Genomic DNA, 23,589 nt, shown 5'->3' on the forward strand with positions numbered 1-23,589 from the left:
AGCTGGTTTTTAAAACCTTGCTTTTTTTCTCTTGTTTACTTTTGCTTGGTACATAGGCTTTTTTTTTTCTTATTTATTTTGTCTTGTATGTGGTAGCAAGGTTCAAAAATTTGATACGTATTGGGCCATATCGACCGATATATATCATATTGGGGGCTTCTTGATACGCTCCTATAGCTATATCGATATTTTGAACCTTGGTGTGTCTTATCAAATTTTGTTAGATGTTTTTTTTTTCCTTTTGATTGATAAGAATTCATTACAACTAAGACCTACTAGAACTCATACTGTTACAACCTACACCATATAGTCTAGAGCCACCATAGCCATACATCTCCTCTCACATTATTTAAACAATTTCCATAAGAAGATGATCAAAGCATTTTAACCATTCAAAAGTTCCTATAGTTTTTTACCAAAAAGAAAGTTTCAAACTTTGCTATCATTTTGAATTCAAACATATCTTGAAATCTACAATTGCGGTCATTTTCAATGCAAATACACAAATGTATTATCATCAACTTCCGAAGCTGAACCAAAGTGCATATATGCATTGAACTGACATTTGCACTCTTCCCAAAGGGAGCCTTATTAGCATTTATACATTGAAGATTTAGCTATAAAGAATTTAGGACTAGAACGGCTTTGCTGATAATAGTTAGCCTTGATGTAATTTTTACACATATACGAACACTCAAAACATGTATTTACATGGCCACCAAATAAAGTTACAAAATTATTTTTACACGAACATTCAGAGAATGTATCAAGTAATCATAATTTATAAGCATGTACCTACTATGGTTTAACAACCCCCTTCCCATGGTTTCTTTATTATTATAATTATTTTTTCTTAACTATTATTCCCTCTTTATGCCATTGTATTTGGTTTCAATTATTCCAAAAGACTTTGAAAATACATTAAAGATATTATACTTTCTCTTTCTCTCTCTCTAGAATGTTTTTATTTGATTAATTGAAAATAAGAAAAATAAAAGGTCGAGAACAAGTTCTTAAGAAAATTTATGTTTCAACATGCAGTGTTTACCATTTATATTTTAAATTATCATTTTGCTTTTAATAATGCTATTGCCCACAAGAAAAATATTAATCAAACAAGACAGCATGAATTGAAATTCTAGAGATAAAAAATATGGAGAAGAAAACTAAAAATTAAAAGGAAATGCATCTGATAAAAATCACTTGGGATTTTCAACATGTCAAGAGCATTGTGAGTTTTGCTCAGAGATTGGATTGGAAAGTTACGAAGTGAAGTTTGTGAGCTTTGGTCGGAGATTGGGAAGTCACAAGGTGAAGTTATAACAGTAGGCAAAACTAATGGGTTGGTGAGGCCACCATTAGCCTTTTAAGCAGGTTTTCAAAATTGGACCAGATCGAAAAAATTGAGAACCAATCAGGTGACCGGTTCCATTTTTTCACAAAACCAGAATGTGAAAATGTGGTACAAAAAAGCTACAATGAAGTTCAAACCAATAAATAAATAAAGGAAAGAAGAGAGAATAGAGAAGGGATAAAACTGTTGATTTATTTCAGAGAAGGATTAGACTTCATAATCCTCTCTAAGAAGTTGACCCACTTTTATATTAATAATAAAATAATGTTGAGTTATAAATATGCCCCTATTTATGGTAAATAGTGGACAAGTGTGTCCAAAACATAACATAAAATGACTTCCCTATCCTTCCACCCAATACACCTAAAAAGACTATTCTTTTAACATTCCCCCTCAAACTGGTGTGTATATATCATATCGACCCAACTTGTTAGTGATGAAATTAATATGAGGATGATTTAGCACCTTGGTCCATAAATCATCTAATTAATCCCATGTCTTCATAAATGGTGTGCTAACATCACCACTTTGAATCCATTCTCTAATGAAGTGGTAGTGTACCTCATGTTATTCTCTCATGAAAAACTGGATTTGATGTAATATGAATGGTAGCCTAATTATCCTAGTGCAATTGCATAGGAGTCTTGACTAGAATTCCAATTTCTTGAAGAGGATTCTTAAGCCACACTAATTTTCCTGTTGCTTGCATGACTCATGACTCTATATTCAGTTTCTACACTTGATTTAACTACAACATTTTGCTTTTTGCTCTTCCAAAAAATAAGATTTCCACCTAAAAACATACAATATCCTATTGTTGACCTCCAATCCACTGGTGATTAAACCCAACCAACATCTATGAGCCAAGACATAGTCAAATGATCGTAATCTCTATAGATGTTTCCCATACTTGGTGATCCCTTAAGGTACTTCATGATTCTGTACACAACTTCAAGATGTGGGATATGTGGAGAGCTCATAAATTAACTTACAACACTCATTGCAAAATAGATGTCTAGATGGGTGATAGTCAAGTAATTCAGCTTCCCTACAAGTTCCCTGTGTTGCTAGGGATCATCAACTATTTCTCCCAAATTTGAAACAAGCTTAGTATTGGGATCCATGGGTGTAGCAACTAGTTTACATCCTATCATGTTGTCTTTTCAAGTCCTATATATACTTATGCTCTGATAAAGAGATTTGTTTGATTGATCACATCACTTATATGCCAAGAAAATATTGCAATTTGCCAAGGATCTTTAGTATGAAATTTCTATTGTAGAAAGTGCTTTAATTCACTAATGCCTTAAGAGTCACTCAATCCCTATGACAAAAATATCGTCTACATAGACAATAAGGATAATAATACCACCATCACAGGTCTTGTTAAACATAGAATAATCACTTATATCTGTGTAGGCCAAACTCCAAAACTACTTCACTAAATTTGGCAAACCAAGCATGTGGAGACTATTTTAGGCCATACAATGCCTTTTTTAACCTAAAAACCATACCATATGCTTTCCTTGAGCAACAAACCTAGGTGGTTGATTAATGTACAATTTTTTTAACCCCAAAATTTACTCCCAGTGGAGGGGTGGCCACCGCAAATTTATTAGTATGCAAGAAAAAAAAACTCAGGGGGGGGGGGGACTTAAGGCCTTACCCCTCAAAATCTATACAATGGAAACCTGGTTCATATATAACATTAGATGTCAGGGAAACCTAAAGTCAACAAATTCTTAGAAAAGGAAGCCCAAGACCATCTACACTAGCCAAATTCTATATGTGGGAAGGAAGATTATATATGCAATCATAAACAATTTTCTGTGAAGCTTAAACAACCAAGCCTTGCAAGAGCATCCGTTGGTTGATTAGCTTCTCTATAGATATGTATACAAAAGAAATCCAAACTACTCCTAAGCTCCTGTACTTGTAAAAACCAAAATCAAAGCTTCCAAGGTGTTGTATAAACTCTGTTGAGAATATCAACTAGATTTTGGAATCCGACTCAACCATAATCCTATTTACTCCTAAAGCAACTACAAGGTGTAGACCATCCACTAGAGTCAGAGCTTCTACAACCAAATTAGTTTCAAGGCCATAGGTGCTAGAGAAAGCACAAACAAATCCATTCCCCCCATTTCTAATAATACCACCTCCCCTACGGGGTTGAGATTACCTCTGGACGCTCCATTGGCATTAAGTTTCATATAGCCCTCCGGCGCAACCATCAAACAAACCACTTTGACATTCCTTTCTCTGATCGGTTGAATCCATAACCCTAGTCCTTGAAAGGAGATCTATTGGTTGTAATTCACCTTATGGGTCAAATTCAGCGAGAACACCTTATGTAAGCATCTCGCTACTACCCAAATCACCATTTTTGAGCATTGTAGGTACATAGTAGTCACTTAGACAATCATAGTACAGGCATGCTAAACCAATCCAACACGAATGTCTGTGATGAATCCATAATTCATCGCAAACCCGCAATGAAGTCATGACCTAAAATATGTTGCGATGAACTTTATACCTATGTGAACTTGCAATGAGATTAAAACCATTGCACAAAAACTCATCGCAGATCAAAATTAATCAAAAGAAACATGTGCATCATTAAACAATGTGTGACATGACACCTTGTGGGTCTAATGAGGATGTGTGAGCTAAATAGTGGCATTACCCGTGCCACGTCGGTTTAAAAGGGTCATGAAAGGAAGTAGCACATGTGTATTATGAGAACCCTTAGATGAAAGGAAAGTTCGTCCTTAAGATATCTCATGAGACACATGGCGAAACCTTAGTAATGCTCCCTAGAAATCAACACCGAATCCAAGATTCCCTTTCCTAATGGGAATCAAACACTTTTGGCTCACTCCTTTCGGGACCTCAGGATCTCTCCCTATAAAGATGGGTCCAACTCATAACGAAGGAATCAATTCTACCACCTCATTTGCCCTAGCCTTTAGCCTACCTCTTGCACTCAGCTTTCTTTTGTCCTTCAAGGAGACCCTTGTACGTAGCCTAACCACCTCACTCACAAGCATTTGAATTTATTTTCCATCTTATGCCTATTCCTCTCCTTCCAAATCTCCTAAATAGCAAAGCAAGCTATCAGTTCCACCACAACAGCCCATTGGTTCCTAACTGATGTTGTTAAAAACTAGCAAGAAAGAAGTTCCTTAATACCCTCATTCCCCCTAAAAGGTAAACCTAAGATTTTGCTGAAGAAGAGCCACACTTTCCAAGCTAAACAACCATGCACCGACACATGATTGGTGTCCTCTTCGAAGGGTGGCTAATGTACAATTTATCCTTAAGATCACCATGTAATAAAACATTCTTAACATCTAACTAATACAAGGGCCAATGATTAGTCACAACCAAGGAAATAATCACATAGATAGTGGTGATCTTAGCAACTTGAGAAAAATTTTCATCAAAATCAATATTGTAAGTCTAAGTAAATCCTTTAGCAACCAAATAAGCTTTAAGTCTCTATATTGTACCATCATGGTTGAATTTCACTGCATATGCACATCTACACCCCATAGGTTGCTTACCAGAAAGGAAAGGAACTAAAACCCATGCGTCATTTTGATGGAGTGCCAACATTTCTTCTTCTATAGTTGTCCTCTTAGGAATGGATGCTACAAAAAGAGATGTAACAAATGCAAGGGAAGAAGGTGACGATGATTCATAAGAAACAAAGTGACTAATAGAGTGTGTTATACAAGAACACTTACCTTTTGGATGGGCAATGTGTAAATCAAGGTCTAAAGTTGACTGCACAACTAGAGTAACAATAGTAGTAGTAGTAGTGGGGGCAATAGGACCTACTCTCTAATAAATCTTTGGCACATTCATCTAGATAAGGTGGGCCTGTGTATCTTTTAGCAGATGTTGGTTTTTAGCGATCAGCCACACCATTCTATTGTGGTGTATCAACACAAGAAGTTTGATGTACGATTTCATGCTCACTGTAAAATTCAATAAATGGTGAAGACATGTATTCTTTAGCATTGTTAGATTGCATAACACAAATTGTAGAGCTAAACTCCGCTTTTATTTCCATATGGAAAATTTTGAATACGGAAAATAATTCGGACCTCTCCTTTAACAAATATAACTAGGTAACTTTTGAAAAATCATCAACAAAAGTAACGACGTACTTGAACCCCAATTAAGACACTATAGGACACATACCCCAAACATTTGAATGAATTAACTAAAAAGCTTTAAACATAAGACTTGTTGTTCAAGGAGAAAAAAAACCTGATGATGGTTGCTAAGTTGGCATGCATCGCACACAAAACTAGTGTCAGATGGACGCAAAGGAACCATGACACAAAGACTCTGTAATGAAGGATGACCTAGGTCCTTAGTCACCTCACAAATAGTAAAGACCGCGAGATTCAACTCCTCCACCAATTTGCCTCTTTGTCTTTAAGTTCTAAAACACATAATGAGAATGAAAAAAGGTAACATAACAATTTAGTGATTTTTAAGCTTACTCACAGACATAAGGTTAAAAGTAAAATGAGGAACATAAAGAACACATGATAAAGACTAGGGGTGTTCACAGTCCGATTTGGTGAATATCTCAAACCAAAACCAAACTGTTTTATTGTAGAAACCAAAGTGTTTTTATTACAATTTGGTGCGGTTTTTAATATGGTTTAGGGACTTTGGACCCTTTTATGATTTACTTGGGCTGGTATTGAGCAAAAAAAAAATAATAATTAACTAAAAGGGGCTAAGGCATCAAAGAGAAGAGAAGAGGAGAGAGAGAGAGAGAGATTAATTCAATTGTTAATTAAAAGTTAAAATTAAAAATTAAAATTAGAATTAGAAGTCTTTATTCTTTAATCTTTATTATCATTTTATAAAATAAATACTTTTATTATATATTTATAATTTAAAGCCTAAAATATTCGATATTTTATTATTTGTATAATTATATTATATTAATACGGCTTACGTAAACCATCATATTTTTAAAACTTTGAAACTGAACCAAATCATTTTTTATTACTGATTGAACCAAACTACAAATTTGGTTTGGTTTTATGGTTTGAATCGTATTATGAACACCTCTAATAAAGACAATTGGAATGTTGGGTTCACATGTCCTATGCTAGATAATGGAGATTTATATCCATTACCAAGAGTAACATGTTAGACAAGAGATGCCAAAAGGATTTAATTGAGAAAAGGTAGATGAAGTACCTAAATGTGATTATTAATAGCTCTTGAGTCAATAACCAATGGAGATGGTGATGACATGTAGAGCCAATACTTGATGCCTGGGCAAGATTAGTAGTGGAGGAAGATGAGACTATAGCCAACCAATTATATCTTCCCATCCGGTTGATTGTTTGTAGCAACTGTTTATGATTGGGACTGTGATACATCACCTAGATAGGTAACTTGGTTGGCAAAACTTCCTGGTTTTTTTTTTTCAATATATGACAATAATCCATAGTATGTCCCTTACGATGATAATGTACACAAAAAAAAAAAAAAAACTCAATACAGATCTCTTCTTTAGCCAACGGTGTGTCCTTCCAACCCACAATGAGTACAAAATCTAGTATTACCATTCTTGCCTCGTCCATGACCACCATAGACATCATCATCTTTACCACCTGAAACTCTAGGAGGACCATGACCACCACTTACACAGCCTTCTCCATAAGTACCACAACCCCGTCCATTACTTCCAGATACAACTAATGCTGCTCTATTAGATGTTTGGATGGGTTCAAATAATTTGGCCCTCTGTAGTCGGGAAAACACATCCTCCATGTTAGGTAGTTATGGATTGCCTAATATCTGGGCTCTCATTGATTTGTATTTAGGTTTAATTCTTGAAAGAAATTTAGCCTTATACAACTCTTTTCTTTGCTTTTCCACAACAGTTACATAGTTGTTAATAGGATGGTATATATTAAGCTCCTCACAAATGCTCACCATATCCGAGTAATAATCTTCAAGGGACTTATCTCCCTATTGTAAGTTCAAGAATGATAGAAAAATCTGATAAATTCTAGTAATATTATTACTCCCAGAATACATCCTCTTTACCTATTTTCAAATCTACTTTGACGTATGAAGAAATATAAAAGTACTACCAATTTTTATCTCCATAGAGTTTAACAACCATTTTTTAATTTGTGCTTCTTCTTGTAACCACTTCGAGTACTTAGAATTATCAGCTCCGGGTTATTTATTAGTGAGGTATTTTAATTTTCCAATAATTGTAAGGGAAACTTCAATTGATTTTTCCCAAACAACATAGTTTCCAATTCCATTCAGCTATAATTGAAAGTACAATAATTATTTTAAATAGAACTTCATTTGACTTTGATATAATAAAAATTAATTTTGTAACTAATATTTTATATATATATTTTTTATTTTCTTAATTATTTTTTATAATTTCTAAATTTAATTTAAATGGATTTGAAATTACAACTTTTATTAGTTGCAACAATTAATAACTTTTAGAAGATTATGTAATTATTTTTAATTACAATAAGGTTTTATAATCAATTATTAATTTTTCTTATTTTTCTTTAATTAATTATATTTTTATTTTCTATTTTTTCTTATCAGTATATTAATATTTACAGTTTAATTTAAACATGTATTTGGAAGCCGGAGAGAGATTGAGATAGAAGCATAAATAGAAAGAGAGAGATAGAGGGAAAGTAAGAAAAAGATAAAATTGGGTAAGGGGTTTGGAGAGGAATGAGGTGGGCTTTGAGGGGGTGAATGAGGGCGGTGGGTGTTTAGGGGTGAATATTTTAATGGAGAAACAAGCCAAATGCCGGTTATTAAGGTAAACACTAAACAATAATAAAATAGGTCACTTAGAACAAAAAGTGAGAGATTATATGGTTGTTAGGTCTGACCCACCCGCCCAAGTTGTGCCCCTTGTTCATTGTTCCTGTCGAACTCGGATCTCTTATCCGCAAATAGACCTGTTCACCGAGCTTGAGGAACCGAGCCACTTAGAAACAAGCCAAATGCCGGTTATTGGGTCTGAATTGGTATTCTCGGGTTTGATCTCGTATTGGGCCAGGGTCAAGTCCGAAGTTTACATTATATGGTTGTTAGGTCTGACCCACCCGCCCAAGTTGTGCCCCTTGTTCATTGTTCCTGTCGAACTCGGATCTCTTATCCGCAAATAGACCTGTTCACCGAGCTTGAGGAACCGAGCCACAATGGGTCAGGCCTAATTTTTCATTTTCTAGTTTTCCTAAACTAAGAAAAATTAGAAAAAAAAAATAAAACATATAATATCAAACAATTAACATGAATAATAGAGAATAAGTTGGAAAATTATGAAAATTTTATTTCATTTCAAATTTAGTATGTACAAGAAAATAAAAAATACAATGGATTTAAATTAATAAAATGATGAAATTGAAGATAAAAATCACAATTGGATTGGATTATTGGAAAATATTACAAATAATTCTTAAATAAAACCAAAAATTAAAATACAAAAGATATTGAATTCAATATTTTTTTCAACTTCCACATCTATATGCATCTGGCGAATTATCAATTGAGGTGTTATACCCTTGGTATTATAGGATAAGAGCAACAACCATTAAAATACCCTTGGGAATACTAAATGTGTCCATGCTCTCTAAGTCTAAGAGAGCTTTCGAGCCAGCAAGCAACGGCGCCGCTCGATCTAGCGCGCTAACTTTAGCAGTAGTTTTTCATCATGCTGTTAGCGCAGCCGTTTTCTTGCAGGGCGCTAGCGCGCCCTGTAGTTTTCATCGTATGTTCTTTGTCGTGGCACCTTGGAGGTGCTTCAACTCCACAGACGTTTTCGGAGCTGCCCAGGCCTTCATCGAAGGGTTTTAACGCCCAGTCCTCAAAAAAGGCCCCGTGGGCCTCCCACTCATCTGGAGCGGGCGAATATGTTATTCGCGTGGGCGAATAAAAAAAATGGCCCGGAATGGCTTTTAATTCTCAACTGGAACAAAACTGCCCTTCAAAATGGCATGAACTAATTGAAATGTTTTCTCCTCTTCCTGTTCTATTAATCAAAATGGTTTTGCGCTAGCGCGCGGGGCTTAGTCAAGTCAAGGCGCGCTAGCGACTCTTCTTCTGCGAGACTCCATCCAAATCCGCCACTCATTGGTTGGTGTTCCAGCGCTCAATCCGTTGCTCGTTGCATGGTAGTTTTCTCGCTTGTTGCAACGGCTTTTGTACGTCAGCACTCAAGCCATTGCAACGGTAACGCGTTAGTACGTGCATCCGTTTTTCATCTTGCTGCTTTGGCAAAGCGCGTTGCGGCGCCCGCTGAACTTGCTGCCGGAGCTTGCATGGGGCCTCTTTTAAGACGGGTTGGTTGGGTCTTTGACTTTGACCACCGCTGCGGCAGCCAAAGAATCCTACGCAATCCTAGAGATTCTATTTCTATTTCTATTTCTATTTCTAGGCCCACTACGAGAGGAGAGAGTGATTCAGCTGCTAACAAGCGCAGGTTTTTCATTAAATGAATGGTTATTCGGGAAACGTCTGTTGATGAGGAGGTTATACATAGTTAACCAGGGCAACCTGGGCTCCGTTGGAAGAGACGAATAATGCCTCACATGCTCCTTCCCATGAGCAACTCGGTTGGCTTCGTGAACGAGAGCGCTGATCACCCTCACGCGGGAAGATGAACATTGAAAGGGCTGAAAGGGTAGCGACGGGATGTAGATGTTTATTTTGGAGGTCGCGTACTTTAGTTATAATGCCATCTACACGGTTGAGGCTTATACTTTTCTTTGGTCCCAACATGACCGACCAAGCGTAACGACCGCAGAAGGTACGGCCGGAGAATTCATCTCCAAGTCAACAGCATGTCGGGCAGGTCCTGAGGAGGATATAGCCGAGTGAGTCTCTGACTTGTTCTCCCTTTGGAACTTTCTGGCTAATGACCTGTCGAGGACTCTTCAGTCAATTGTTGACGTTGGAAGGGTTAATATATCATGTGCCATGGTTGAAAGAATTTGATTTTTTTTTTCATTTTCTCTTCACCAGGCTAAAATATCAACTTTTTCTACTTCCTCTGAGTCGAGGTAGTCAGACATATTTTATTGTTGTAAATAAAATTGAAGTTCACTAAATGATAAACTTGATGAAGAGGTGGCAGTTGATTATTGCCTTCCTCTACTTATTATTGACCAAATTTTATTTCCACCACTATTTTCACGTGGTGTGGTTGTTAAACTTCTTTTGTTTCCTACTAACTTTGAGATTCATACATTTCATACATTTGAAATAATAAATTATTAACTTCATTTTTTTGTTTCAATTTGAGTTCTCATATTTGTATGATAAAGGCCAAGTAAAATATCTAAACCTGATTTTTTTTTTAATTCTAGGGTAAAAAGTTGTAGCTAAACAATATAAAGGAGAAATATTTTTCCAATATTTTTTTTTAAATTGTATTTCTATAATTTCAACAATTGATTGAAATTGTGGAATATTTCTATATTTTGAAAAAATATCACTAAATATAAATTTAAATAATTGATTAACTAATACACACGAAGTAGGATAATAACTCCTGAAAATAAATTAGTTGCATCAGAAAATGTTTGTAAAAAATCTTTTATACAAATTGCAATTTTCGAATCTACATTAGTTATGTAATCATTTGACATTTTTTTTTCATTATAAAAACTTGTTAAAACATCTTTATATGATATACGACTTTTTAACACAGAATATGTTGAATTCCACCTATGTTGTACATCTAATACAAATCTTTTATATTTTTTATATTGGTGAAATAATTTTTTAAATTCTTGCTTTCCAACCCGTCAAGTTCTAATATACATAATAAAATTTCTAACTTTAATAATATGGGATGAAATAAATTCTAATGCATCATGTACACATAAATTTAATATGAAATAATTTTTTCATTAAAAATTGGTTTTAATTGATTTTTAACATATTTATTACAGAATCATTATTACTAGCATTATAAAAAGTAATATACAAAATTTTATTTTCAATTTTGTATTCATATAATGTATTTAGAATACTACCAGAAATTGCAGTGCTAGTATGCACCATTCTAGTTTAGTAAAACTTAAAATTCTTTGCAAATTCCATTCTTAATCAATAAAATGTGTAGTGACACAAATATAATTAATGTTATATTTGGATGTCCATATATTAGATGTAAGAGAAATTTTAGAATCTAATTTAAGAAGAGTTGAAATTAAATTTTGTTTATATACCTAAAAAAATTTTAAAGCATCATTTTTAGTTGTATTCCTATAAACTCTCCTAAATTGAAGATTAATGGCATCTTAGCATGTACAATATTTGGCTAATTCTTTCTTCATTTTCTATTGGGAATATTTAAAATTATCAAATATCCCACTAGAAATCTACATATAATGTGAGTCGTCATCTCCCTATTTGAAGTGAGATGCCATGTGTCTAAGAAAATGGCTAGTAGTGTCACCACTACTGTGGCAGCTAAAATCATGTCTGCATTTTTTGTTGATTGATCTTCTTCCCCTTTCTAGGGATTTCCTCAATCTCAAACATGGTCCAAACATCACTAGTCCTTCTCTTCCTAGAGTGGGGCTTGGTAGCACGGGTAGTAGCACCAATTGGGGGAAGCCATATCTGGAGCAACATTAGTGTTGTTGACGCCGATATTTTCAATGTTGTCATATTGAGGTTGGGCCTCATCAAGAAAAGGAAAATGATTTTGGGAAGAGCTGGCCATTGTAATGTAAATTAAAAATTAGAAAAAAAAACTACTTACTTGGTCCAACCACCAGTATCCTTGATTTCAACTAATGAAACCTTAAAGAAGCCTCTCAATGCTCCTTGTTGAAACTTCAAAATTGGAAATAAATAAATGAAATTGAGAAACTTAAAAGAATTAAGAATATGAGAATATGTAGATTGTAGAGAGCAATAGAGTATGAGAGTTGTGGTGAGAATGAGGGAGGGTAGGGGTATTTATAAGATTTGGGGATTATTTTGACCAAAATACCCTCCAAAGCTAGTTGTTTTATCACTACTGTGAGGGATATTTTGGTCATTTTAGGGGTTATATGTTATTTGACTTAAATACCCCCTAAACTAGTTGTTATTTAGTAAGTCATTTTTCTCCCTTTCCCCATGATCCAAAATGCAAAAATACCCCTTATGGTGGTTTATAGTTGTAAGGGGTATTTTGACTAAAATATCCCAAATAAAAGCAAATATAGCTGTTAGAGGGGTCCAATGGCTATATTTTGTTGCGTGTCGTATCATGCCAGCCTGGTATCGAGGCTATTTGATTGGGTTGTGCTTTGGGGACCTAGCTAGCTTTGCAACCTGGGCCCAATTTATGGCATGGCACGATACTATAGCTATTGGGCTGTGCCACCCACATTATAGCTCTACTTGCTTGACTATTTTTATCTTAGGGTAAATTGCTAAAACCTCCCCTAAGGGGAAGTTTCTGACTGCTGTTGAAACCTCTCTTGAAGTTTGATACTCGCAATCACCTCCCCGAACTTTCTGATACACCTACAAGTAGATCCCCTATGTTAGAGTCCTCTAACAAGAGCTACAGAAATGTCCAAAATACCTATACAGTCACTATTGAGACTGGTTTATATGGAAAAAAAAACAATATAAACTTTATGAACAACAAAAAGAAAGAGAGTTTAAAATTTCAACTTTACTTTTGAGCAATTGATATGAAGGGCAAATTTGGAAAATAAATCAATTTATGAAAAGAAATAGAAAGGATTTAGGGTAGTTATTCATATGAACAGAAAATTTTGAAAATAAACACTTTTATCATAAGTGATTGTATATGTATTTGGGACATTTTCATAGCTTTTTTTAGAAGATGCTAATAGAGGAGTCTATTTGCAATTATATGAAAGTTCAAGGAGATGATTGCAATTGTCAAACAAAGGGAGGTTTCAACAACAACGAGAAAATTCAGGGGAGGTTTCAGAAATTTACCCTTTATTTTATCTATTTTTGGTGGTGCGAGACGCTGATTCTACCTGGATTCTCCACCTCCCTAGTACATGCTATGGAGTGTCTGCAACTCCTTTCAACGTCTCTTCCCTACTTAAGCTTCAAATCTAGACCACAGAGACCTTCTCTGAACCCACTTAAGATCACATTTTCTCGTCCTCATTTCTTTTCTCGCTTAGCTTTCTTAAGAAATTTGTCAGCTCCATCTCAATTTTCTCACTCTGGTGAGCGAATTTTCCTACTCTTCTTTGTTTTTTTTTTCCTCTTTACTTTCTTTTTTTTTTTTTTAATTCGTGATATTGTTGTATTATATCATATTTTACCTGTCAATTTATTTATTTTTTTACTTCATTGTATTTTTGAAGGCTAAGGAGACGTATGTGTATGTGTTTGAATAAACTATTCACTGTTTTGAGTTGGTTTGCGATGCTGTGTTTTATTTTTCTTTAAGTTATATCTGTTAGTGCTATCCGTTTATTTGAACATTTAGTGACTATTCTATAATTTCTATTTAATGTCATGCATTCTGCTGCTAAAATCTATTTCAGCAAAGTCCGTTTTTCCATTTATTGATGGTGGTGGACTTTTCTTTCGTTCTTCTCTGTGATTTTACAGTTTCATTTGTAACTTTTCAGCATTTGATCATTTTGATTTTCCTTTTTTTTTGTGGGTGGATTAATTTTTGTTCTTCTATCCGAACGGAATTCGTAACCTTTTGATGAGAGAAATGCTTAATTCTTCTCCTACTTCTATATTCTTAAAGCCATAAGAAGGGGAGAGAATTCAAAGCTACTAATCTAATTTCAATTCTAGAACCAACTTACTGACTCAACAGATAATTAAAACGAATTAGCAATTTACTACTTAATGTAATAGAAGAAATCTAAATAGTAAAGGGAAAAGAAAATGATATGTATCATTCTCCCTCCATTAAAAGGCACCTTGTCCCAAGGACACATTAAGTCACAATCGTTTTGATAATCATCTGGCCAATATTCCTCAATCAAAACAATTGTTACATCTTGCACATGTGCCTAGGTTTGAATTTTTCATTGCAATTTAAACCTTTGAACATCAAGTCATATCTCATCATCTAATTTGGAGAAAAAAAAAAAAAGAATTGATTTAGGCAGCCTAGTCGTTTGATTGGTCAACTTCTCAAACTGATTTTGATACTTACTCACTTTTGAAGTTTGCTTTACCTTAACCAAAGCCCCAATAGGGTCCTCTGACTTTGTAACACTGAATCAAGTTTTTAGAGCTTGAGTAAAGGCTGGCTACAATGTTATTTTGACTTCATCACCCACTGGTACCATTAAGGAACTTCTTCATTCAAGTAAAAAAGAGGCTATTGAAAGTTTGTAACCTTCTCATCTTGAGGAGTTCGATGATAAGAAAATATCTGATCTCCTCTGTTCATGCAGCAATTTGGATCTCTCCATCAAATTGAGTAAAGACCAGCTTTATACCCGTCTGAATTCCTCCTGGTGCAATGTAAAACCTTGGGATGATAGGCATGAGAATGCAGGTTTTAGATCCAAGAGCAGCCACTTTGTGCAAAAAATGCCAAAGGGTAGGTCTGTGTATAGTTCTCTCCTCCCAAGATCCTAGACAATTGGGATTAACAAGGTTATATCTCAATAGCTTGCCCTATTATTAATTCTCTAAGGCCTATAAATTGGTCCTTTAATGGGTTCCTCTATTCCCATAAGATTGATGCTGCTAATTATCATATTTATTTTCCATGGCTGAAATCTTTTGAAGGATTTTAGTCAGTGAGAACACAGCTCTAATGTTTTGATGTATTAGCTACTTAATGCCTTCAATCTCCTTAGTGATTGTGTGCATCTGCCATTTCCAAGTTGAATGCTCTACTGAATGATGCATGCACTCGTGGAATTGAAAGTAAAAACAGATAAATTAGGGGATAAATCACTTCTAAGGTGGGGAGACTATGATACATGGATACCCAGTACATTCGTAGTATGCCAGTGTAAGACATGATATGTACCTGATGTAACAATGGATGCTTCATGGACAATTTTAGAGTACACTTTATAACATTTTTGCTTTTAGAATATACAAGAAGGTATCTTTTAACAAATAATTCTGTAAAATACTGCACATGTTAAAAGTTTACTTAAATTTTGCATCATGAACTGTGTAAGTATTGAGGAATAATACTTGGCTTCAAAAATTGGGTATAGAAGCACAACATAAGATTATTAGATGGGAGATTTGCACTCATGTCCATGTGTGGGATCTTAGGAAATGGAGAGTTATAACCATGTTTCCCCTATGTATCTATGTTGGTATCTGCATTTTGGCAGTGTACTGGTGGTAGTGCCTCCCAGGAGCGAAGTTCAATTTTGTTTGATTTTATTTTTTCCCAACATCTTCTCTCCTCTTCAAGCCATATGACATCTACATTCTATAAGAAATGGATAGTATCTAAAAGATCCAAAATTTTCTAATCTAATCTCAATTCCAAAAGTAACCAACTAACTAAAATAGATATCTCACATATACTAAAAATTTAGTACCTGAAATAAATCAAGAATCCTCTAGTGAAAAGGTAACAGAAAAAATGATACCTAAGAGTAGCTCCAATAGGTGATAAAATGAGAAAAAGTAGACTGAGGTGGTTTGGTCATGTGCACAGAAGACCATCTACAACACCTGTTAGAAGAAGTGATCTGTTACAAGTTGAAAGGGCTAGAAGAGCTAGGGGCAGGCCAAAAAGGACTTGGGTGGAACTAGTAAGGAATAATTTGTGGACCCATAATTTGAAGATGGATATGACACTGGACAGAATGGAATGGTGTCAAACAAGATTCATGTAGCCAATCTCATATAGTTGGCACAAGGCTTAGATGATGATGATGATGATGATCACTTTCTTATTAATACTGGACTTCCAAAATTTCAGTATTTGATCATATCGATTCATTTTCTACTTTCTGATTTTTTTTTTTCAGTACAATATGCTACTTCTGAAAGCCAATCAAGTGAAGGAATCAGCAACGAAATAGCTGAATGGGCAATGCAAGGTATGCCAAGCATTTGGATTCATAGTTCTTTTTTTTTGTGTAGAAAGAGAATACTTAATATTTGAAAGGGATAATTATTTATAAATATTTCTGTTGATTCATTGAAAATGCATAGTTTGAGTTATTCTTTTAACCTTTTTTATTATATAGCATGAATGTTGCTCCAAAATCTTTTCCTTTCAGATGCAATGGCAAGTTCCAGTGTTTGTACTTTTAACAATCCATGTTTAAACATGAAACTTATGAAGTACCAGCAAATGTGCATTTGCTTTGCACATGACAATTTTAGATGATGATGATGATAGTAATAAGATGTCTTCAAGTATTTCTACAAAAAATTTCTATATTTCTATGTGTGTAAAAATAATTCTTATATATCACACTTATTTTTATCCAATATGATGAATATATAATATTAGAGATGTGCCCAAATGTTTTCTACAAGATTTCTGTATTTTGTGTTTCTATCTTTTTTTTTTCAGTTTTTATTATTTAATTATGACATCAGATTTGACACATTTGACCCAAAAGGTTGAACTGTTGACTTTCCACCAAATAGAAAAACAATTTCATTTTTGGGTTTGTATTTCTTCCATCATCGATATAAATAATTCTTATTTATCACACTTATTTTTCTTTAATATGATTAATATAAAATATTAGAGATGGACCCAAATTTTTCGCATTTTTACTTTTTTTGTATCTATTTCTATTTTAGAATTTTATTATTTAACTACGACATCATGAGTTGATCCATTTGACATGGAAGGTTAAATTGCTTATGCTGTCAGCCTGTCTCTTGGATGGAAGAAAGGTTTTGTTTTTGGTTTTATTTTAAAAAAATGTGGGTTTTATATTGCTAAAAAGTATTGTATATAGATCTAATTAGTAGAATTTATTGTTGAAAAAAATACCTTAAATATAGAATTTAGTGAGAAAGAATGTTAGGAAATACCTTAAATATAATATTTCATGGGAGGGAATTGAATGAGGTGAAAAATAGTAGTTTAAATTACAGTTTAAGCCCACACAATCAGAGAGGGACCAAATTCACTAATAGGGGCGTTTTACTCAAAAATCAAAATTCCACAAATTCATTTGTACTTTTGACAGTAGTATAAATATAGATTGACATTTGAAAGTTTATTATGTTTATTTTAAGATTGATAAACTGTAAACTGAGCAACTTTTGGTAAGAAATGGAACAAATATAGGGAGCATATATTAATTTAAAGTAACCCTGGATAAGTTTTTTGTGCAACTTTTAAAATGTCTTGCAGTGCGACTGTAGGTATAAAATGTGATTAGTTGTGGTCCTTGTGGATATGATCCTCCAATCCCTAGCTTCTTACAACCAAAAGAGAGAAAGAAGTTTAAACTTCCCAAGATAGGATAACCTTGGTGTTTCATTTTCCATTTTCTGTTTACTTGATTTTTCATTAGAGTAGGGTAACCTCTCTATTGATGGGCTGAAAAGTTAGATCTAAAAAACCATAAAAATCTTGTGGACAGTATGGAAGGAGAGGCATGAAAGGATTTTCAATGGCAAGGCTAAACCAAAGGATTCTCTAATTGAAAGCTTTTCCATCCAAGTAATTAATTGGGTAAAGTCTTTGGACATCTTTGCTTCTTTTCAGTGGAAGACATCCTAAGATGGTGGCGGCAGGTGGTATCCTCTTCCACTGTTAGATCCTTAAACTGTGGTTCATTGGCGACTACCATCTGATTGATGGACGCAGTTTAGGCAATCCAGGACCACCAGGAGTGGGTGAAATCTTTAGAGGTTGGGGGGGGGGGGGGGGAGGCATCCTAGCCATATATTCAGGACCCATAGGATATGAAGATTCACTGAGGGCCAAACTGTCAGTAGTTATACATCGTCTATAGATAGGGAGATTACTGAACTTCTGGAGACTAATAATTGAAGGGGACTTGAGAATGGTGGTTGGATGGATGAAAGGCAGCAATAGCAGAATGTGCCATGGCAATGTAGGAACATTTGAGGGAAGTCAGATCTTGTAAGTGTATCAATGGACAATGTGTCATGGGTACCTAGAGATACAAATGGAATAGTAGTTTCTTTAGCTAAGAATGGGGCCAACAGAGTGTTTTTTTTTCTAGGGACAATTGTAATTTCAAGAAAATTGAACAAATGAAGGGTTAGGCAGCAGTGTCTAGCCCTTAACATGTGCTGCTTGGTAGATTTGTACATTTATCTTGAACTCTTATTCAGACTATTCTTTTTTGATGAGTAAAGAGACAAGTTTCATTAATAGAGAATTAATACAATTGCAGGCTTCCCATGGAGAGGCACAAGCTGCATCCTCTCCTAATAGCAGGAAGAAAGAAAAAAGAAAACAGAAAACAGGAAACAGATTCAATCTACAATTGAGCCCAATATAAACTTTCCACAGAAAACAGGAAACAGATTCAATCTACAATTGAGCCCAATATAAACTTTCCCTGTTTACCCCTTTCTTTCTATTTTTGTACTTTCTATTTGTCTACTTTCTATTTTCTTTTCTTTCTATTTTTTTTTTCTTTCTATTTATTGCAACAACTTATTGTATAAATATGCCGATCGGCAATAGAATGAAATACATCAGTATTCTACCATTTCAAAACATGGTATCAGAGCTCTAGGTTTGTCAACCTTGAGATTTTTTTTTCGGCCTTCATTGCCAGTTTTTCGTGTTTTTCTCTTCTGGCCTTCAGTGTTGATCTGTAACCAGAAGTGTTCCTTTATTCTCCTTTATTCCGGCCAGTTCTTCCCTCCTTTATTCTCCTTTCCTGTTGGCCTTATTTTTCCTCCATTAACAATGTCCGACATGATTGCAACAAGTGCTCCCGTCCAAACTGATGAAGGAGCAACAAATTCTCATCTTGACACTGGTGATTTGCGGAATATTCAGGCAACATATAGATTGAATGGCCAGAACTACTTGAAGTGGTCACAACTAGTGCGTACCTATTTGAAGGGAAAAGGAAAAATTAGTCACCTTCTTGGAACAGGGCCAAAGTTGGGCGAGCCAAATTTTGATGCTTGGGACGAAGAGGACTCCATGATTATGTCATCGTTGTGGAGTTCAATGACACCCGAGATCAGTGATACTTGTATGTTTCTTCCCTCTGCAAAGGCTATTTGGGATGCTGTCCGACAATCCTATTCCAAAGCCCATGACGCTGCTCGTGTCTATGAGGTCAAAGTGAAGACAGTGGTAGCCAAACAAGGGAGCATAAGTGTTATAGAGTATGCAAATCTGTTGCAAAATTTATGGCATGAGCTTGATCATTATCGGGTTCTTGAGACAAAGTTCCCTGATGATGCTGTGATCTTGAAGAATTTTATTGAAAGAGATAGGGTGTATGATGTTTTGGTCGGACTGAATGCTGAATTTGATCAGGTCCGAATACAAATTCTTGGAAAAGAAGAAGTGCCTCCATTGAATGAAGTCATAGCCCTTGTCAGAGCTGAGGAAAGCCGCCGTGAAATCATGCTTGAGCCTAAAGATCCCGAAGGCTCAGCCATGGTGGCAAGGGGAGAAAGTTACAGTGGTTCAAAGGGTGAGAACAATCACAACTTGGCTCGTGACACAACTACCCGTGACTCTAACGATAACCTCTGGTGCACCTATTGCAAGAAGCCCAGACACACAAAAGATCGGTGCTGGAAATTTCATGGGAAGCCTCCCACATCTAGCAAGGAATGGGAACATCGAGGAGTTTCAAAAGGAGTTCAACAGGCCCATAATGTCTCCACAACCCCGCAGCAAGAACACTAAAGTCAGGGACCATTTAATGATGAAGAAATTGAAAGGCTAAGGAGCTTCTTGAAATCCTTGAAACTAGGAAGTGGTTCTACCTCTCTTGCTCTCTCAGGTGAGTCTTTATCTCTAGGATTACATGCCTCGGCTAGTGTTTTTCCATGGATTCTTGATTCTGGAGCTACTGACCACATGACACCCTCTTCACTACATTTTCTCACCTATACACCCTGTCCTAGTAATAGAAAAATTTCTGTTGCTGATGGTTCTTTCACCACAGTGGCAGGGATTGGGAATATTCAAATTACTCCATCCCTATTGCTTAAAAATGTGCTTCATGTTCCTAAGTTATCCACTAGCCTTATCTCTATAAATAAACTTACCCAGGATGTGAATTGCAATGTTGTGTTCTTTCCTTCTTACTTGTATTTCAGGACCAGGTTTCGGGGAAGAAGATTGGACTTGCTAAGGAAAGGAATGGACTCTACTACCTTGAAGCAACCAGCAAACCATCTCACACTGTTATGCATGTCACACACGAGTCATTCTTATCTACCTCCAATAAAGATTTAATTTGGCGTCATCATTTTCGTTTCGGTCATCCTTCATTTCCTGTTTTAAAAACAATGCTTCCTTCCTTGTTTAAAGGAATTGACGTTGAAACCTTTCATTGTGATGTTTGTGAACTTGCTAAGCACAAAAGGGTTTCTTTCCCAATCAGCAATAAAAGATCTTCAACTCCTTTTTATTTGATTCATTCGGATATCTGGGGCCCTTCTCAAATTCCCAAATTACTGGTTCTAGATGGTTCGTCACCTTTATTGACGATTGCACTAGGGTCACATGGATTTTTCTTCTTAAGTCTAAATCTAATGTGGGTACGATTCTTCCCAACTTTCATAACATGGTCCAAACTCAGTTTGGTGTGAGAATTAAAAGGTTTTGATATGATAATGCTACAAATTATTTTAATCAGAATTTGTCCCCATTTTCTCAAAAAGAAAGCATTGTGCATGAATCCTCCTGTGTTAACACTTCCCAACAGAATGGGATAGTTGGGAGAAAAAATGGCCATCTTTTGCAAACCACCGGAGCCTTTCTCTTTCAAAATCAGGTGCCAAAACAATATTGGGGGGAAGCTGTCCTTATTGCTGCCTACACCATAAATAGACCACCATCTAAAGTTCTTGACAACCGAAGCCCAATACAAGTCCTTTCTCAATTTTACCCTGATATTCGAACTTCAAATAATCTCACACCAAGAATTTTTGGCTGCACTGCCTTTGTTCATGTCCATAATAAGGGAAAATTAGACACACGAGCAATCAAGTGTGTCTTCTTGGGATATTCCCCAACTCAGAAAGGTTATAAATGTTATCATCCAGCCACCAAAAAATTCTACACCTCCATCGATGTCACATTTGAGGAAGGAAAATCTTTTTTCACTCAACCTTATCTTCAAGGGGAGCCCTCATTAATGGAAGATAAGGCCTCGGATCTATGGGTCACAAGTTCTTTCTCTCTAGATGTATTACCCTCCTCACAGACATCCAATCGTCAAGAATCACATCCCTCTGAGTCACATTCCTCTAAGCCCCACATTCCTGAGTCTCAACAAGAGTCAAACAACCCGACCATTGAACCAAATTCGGACAATGTTAACCCCACGAATAATGTGCATGATAATGTGAGATATATGTAGGTTTACTCTAGGAGAAGAAATCTAGATCCTCAACTTGTGCGAGTCCAAGATTCAACTCCTAATCCTAGAACAGAGGGATGCTCAGAACTTGAACCTACACCTTCACAGTCTGAGTATGGGTATGTCCTACCTATTGCATTGAGAAAAGGAACCAGAGAATGTACTAAACGCCCATTGTACCCTTTAGCCAAATCTGTATCATTCCAAATATTCTCTAAATCCCATAAAAGTTTTCTAGCCAGCCTTAACACCATTCCAATTCCTAATACTCTAGCCAAGGCACTTTCTAATAAGGAGTGGAGAAAAGCCATGAGAGTGGAAATGGAGGCACTAGAAAAAAAAACACATGGAAAGTTGTGGATCTACCAAGAAACAAGAAGACGGTAGGTTGTAAATGGGTGTTCACAATTAAGTACAAATCTGATGGGTCATTAGAAAGGTACAAAGCATGACTGGTAGCCAAGGGATATACACAGACTTATGGGGTAGATTATCAGGAGACTTTTTCCCCAGTAGCTAAAATGAATATAGTAAGGGTGTTACTGTCGTTGGCTACTAACTATAATTGGGATTTGCAACAGTTTGATGTAAAGAATGCGTTTCTCCATGGTGATCTAGAAGAGGAGATATACATGGACATTCCACTGGGTTTTGGAGAAGGCATTAAAGGGAACAAAGTTTGTAGGTTGAAGAAAGCACTATACGGTCTCAAACAATCTCCAAGAGCATGGTTTGGAAGGTTTACGAAGGTGATGCTTAGTACAGGTTACAAGCAAAGTCAAGGTGACCACACATTGTTTATCAAACACACAGCCTCAGGGGGAGTTATTGCACTATTAGTCTATGTGGACGATATAATCGTTGCTGGGAATGATAAAAAAGAGAAGGAAGCATTAAAAAACTGCCTTGCCAGAGAATTTGAGATAAAAGACTTGGGGAGACTAAAGTATTTTCTCGGAATTGAAGTTGCACATTCTAAATAAGGCATTTTTATCTCTCAACAAAAGTATGTTGTTGATCTTTTGAGAGAAACAAGAAATATGGCATGTAAACCAGCTTCCACGCTTATAGATCCCAATCATAAACTTGGAGAGGCCAACGAGAATGCAAGTGTAGACAAGGAGATGTTCCAAAGACTAGTTGGAAAACTCATTTATCTTGCACATACACGACCGCATATTGCATATGCTGTAAGTGTAATAGTAGAAACCACTATTTGCTAATTCAGTCAAGCTTCTTGTAAGAGAAAGAGGGGGAAGGTGAAGATTTCAGCAATAGAGAAGGATGGAGAAGAAGAAAAGAGTAGGAGGTCAACTAGAGTTATGGGAAAGATAACCCTAGCCACCAGCCCCTCATTATATTTATATTTAACTTAAAGATGAGATATTACAAGGATGCCCTTAGTAGGGCAGCTACTTAAACTGAATAGTCACAACTTAAAAAAATAAAAACTAATGGGCCAAAGGACTAACAACTTCCTAATTAAATAAAACAAACAAAAAACAAATCGGGCCCTCAACAAAACAAATCGGCCCACTCAACACTCCCCCTCAAGTTGGGAGTAAATGCCACACATTCCCAAATTGCGTAGATCATGCTCCAGCTTGTTCTTTGCCACACCCTTTGTGAGAACATCAGCGAACTACAGATTAGAAGCAATGTATGGAAGACAAACTTCTCCAGAAGTTACCCTTT

At 35.6% G+C, this 23,589-nt stretch overlaps 1 protein-coding gene across 1 annotated transcript in view; it reads left to right on the plus strand.

Moving 5' to 3' along the window:
* Positions 1-13,381: 13,381 nt before the first annotated feature.
* Positions 13,382-23,589, plus strand: part of HCF109 (high chlorophyll fluorescent 109) — a 77,916-nt gene continuing 67,708 nt past the window's right edge. The window contains exons 1-2 of the mRNA XM_088952792.1: positions 13,382-13,602; positions 16,357-16,428. Of these exons, the coding sequence (XP_088808918.1) occupies positions 13,434-13,602; positions 16,357-16,428 (241 nt within the window). The 5' untranslated portion in view covers positions 13,382-13,433. The remainder of the gene's footprint in view (positions 13,603-16,356; positions 16,429-23,589) is intronic.

This window comes from Nelumbo lutea, chromosome 7 (genome assembly GCF_056320005.1).
Source record: "Nelumbo lutea isolate HS-2025 chromosome 7, American lotus-T2T, whole genome shotgun sequence".
NCBI classification, from domain to species: domain Eukaryota; kingdom Viridiplantae; phylum Streptophyta; class Magnoliopsida; order Proteales; family Nelumbonaceae; genus Nelumbo; species Nelumbo lutea.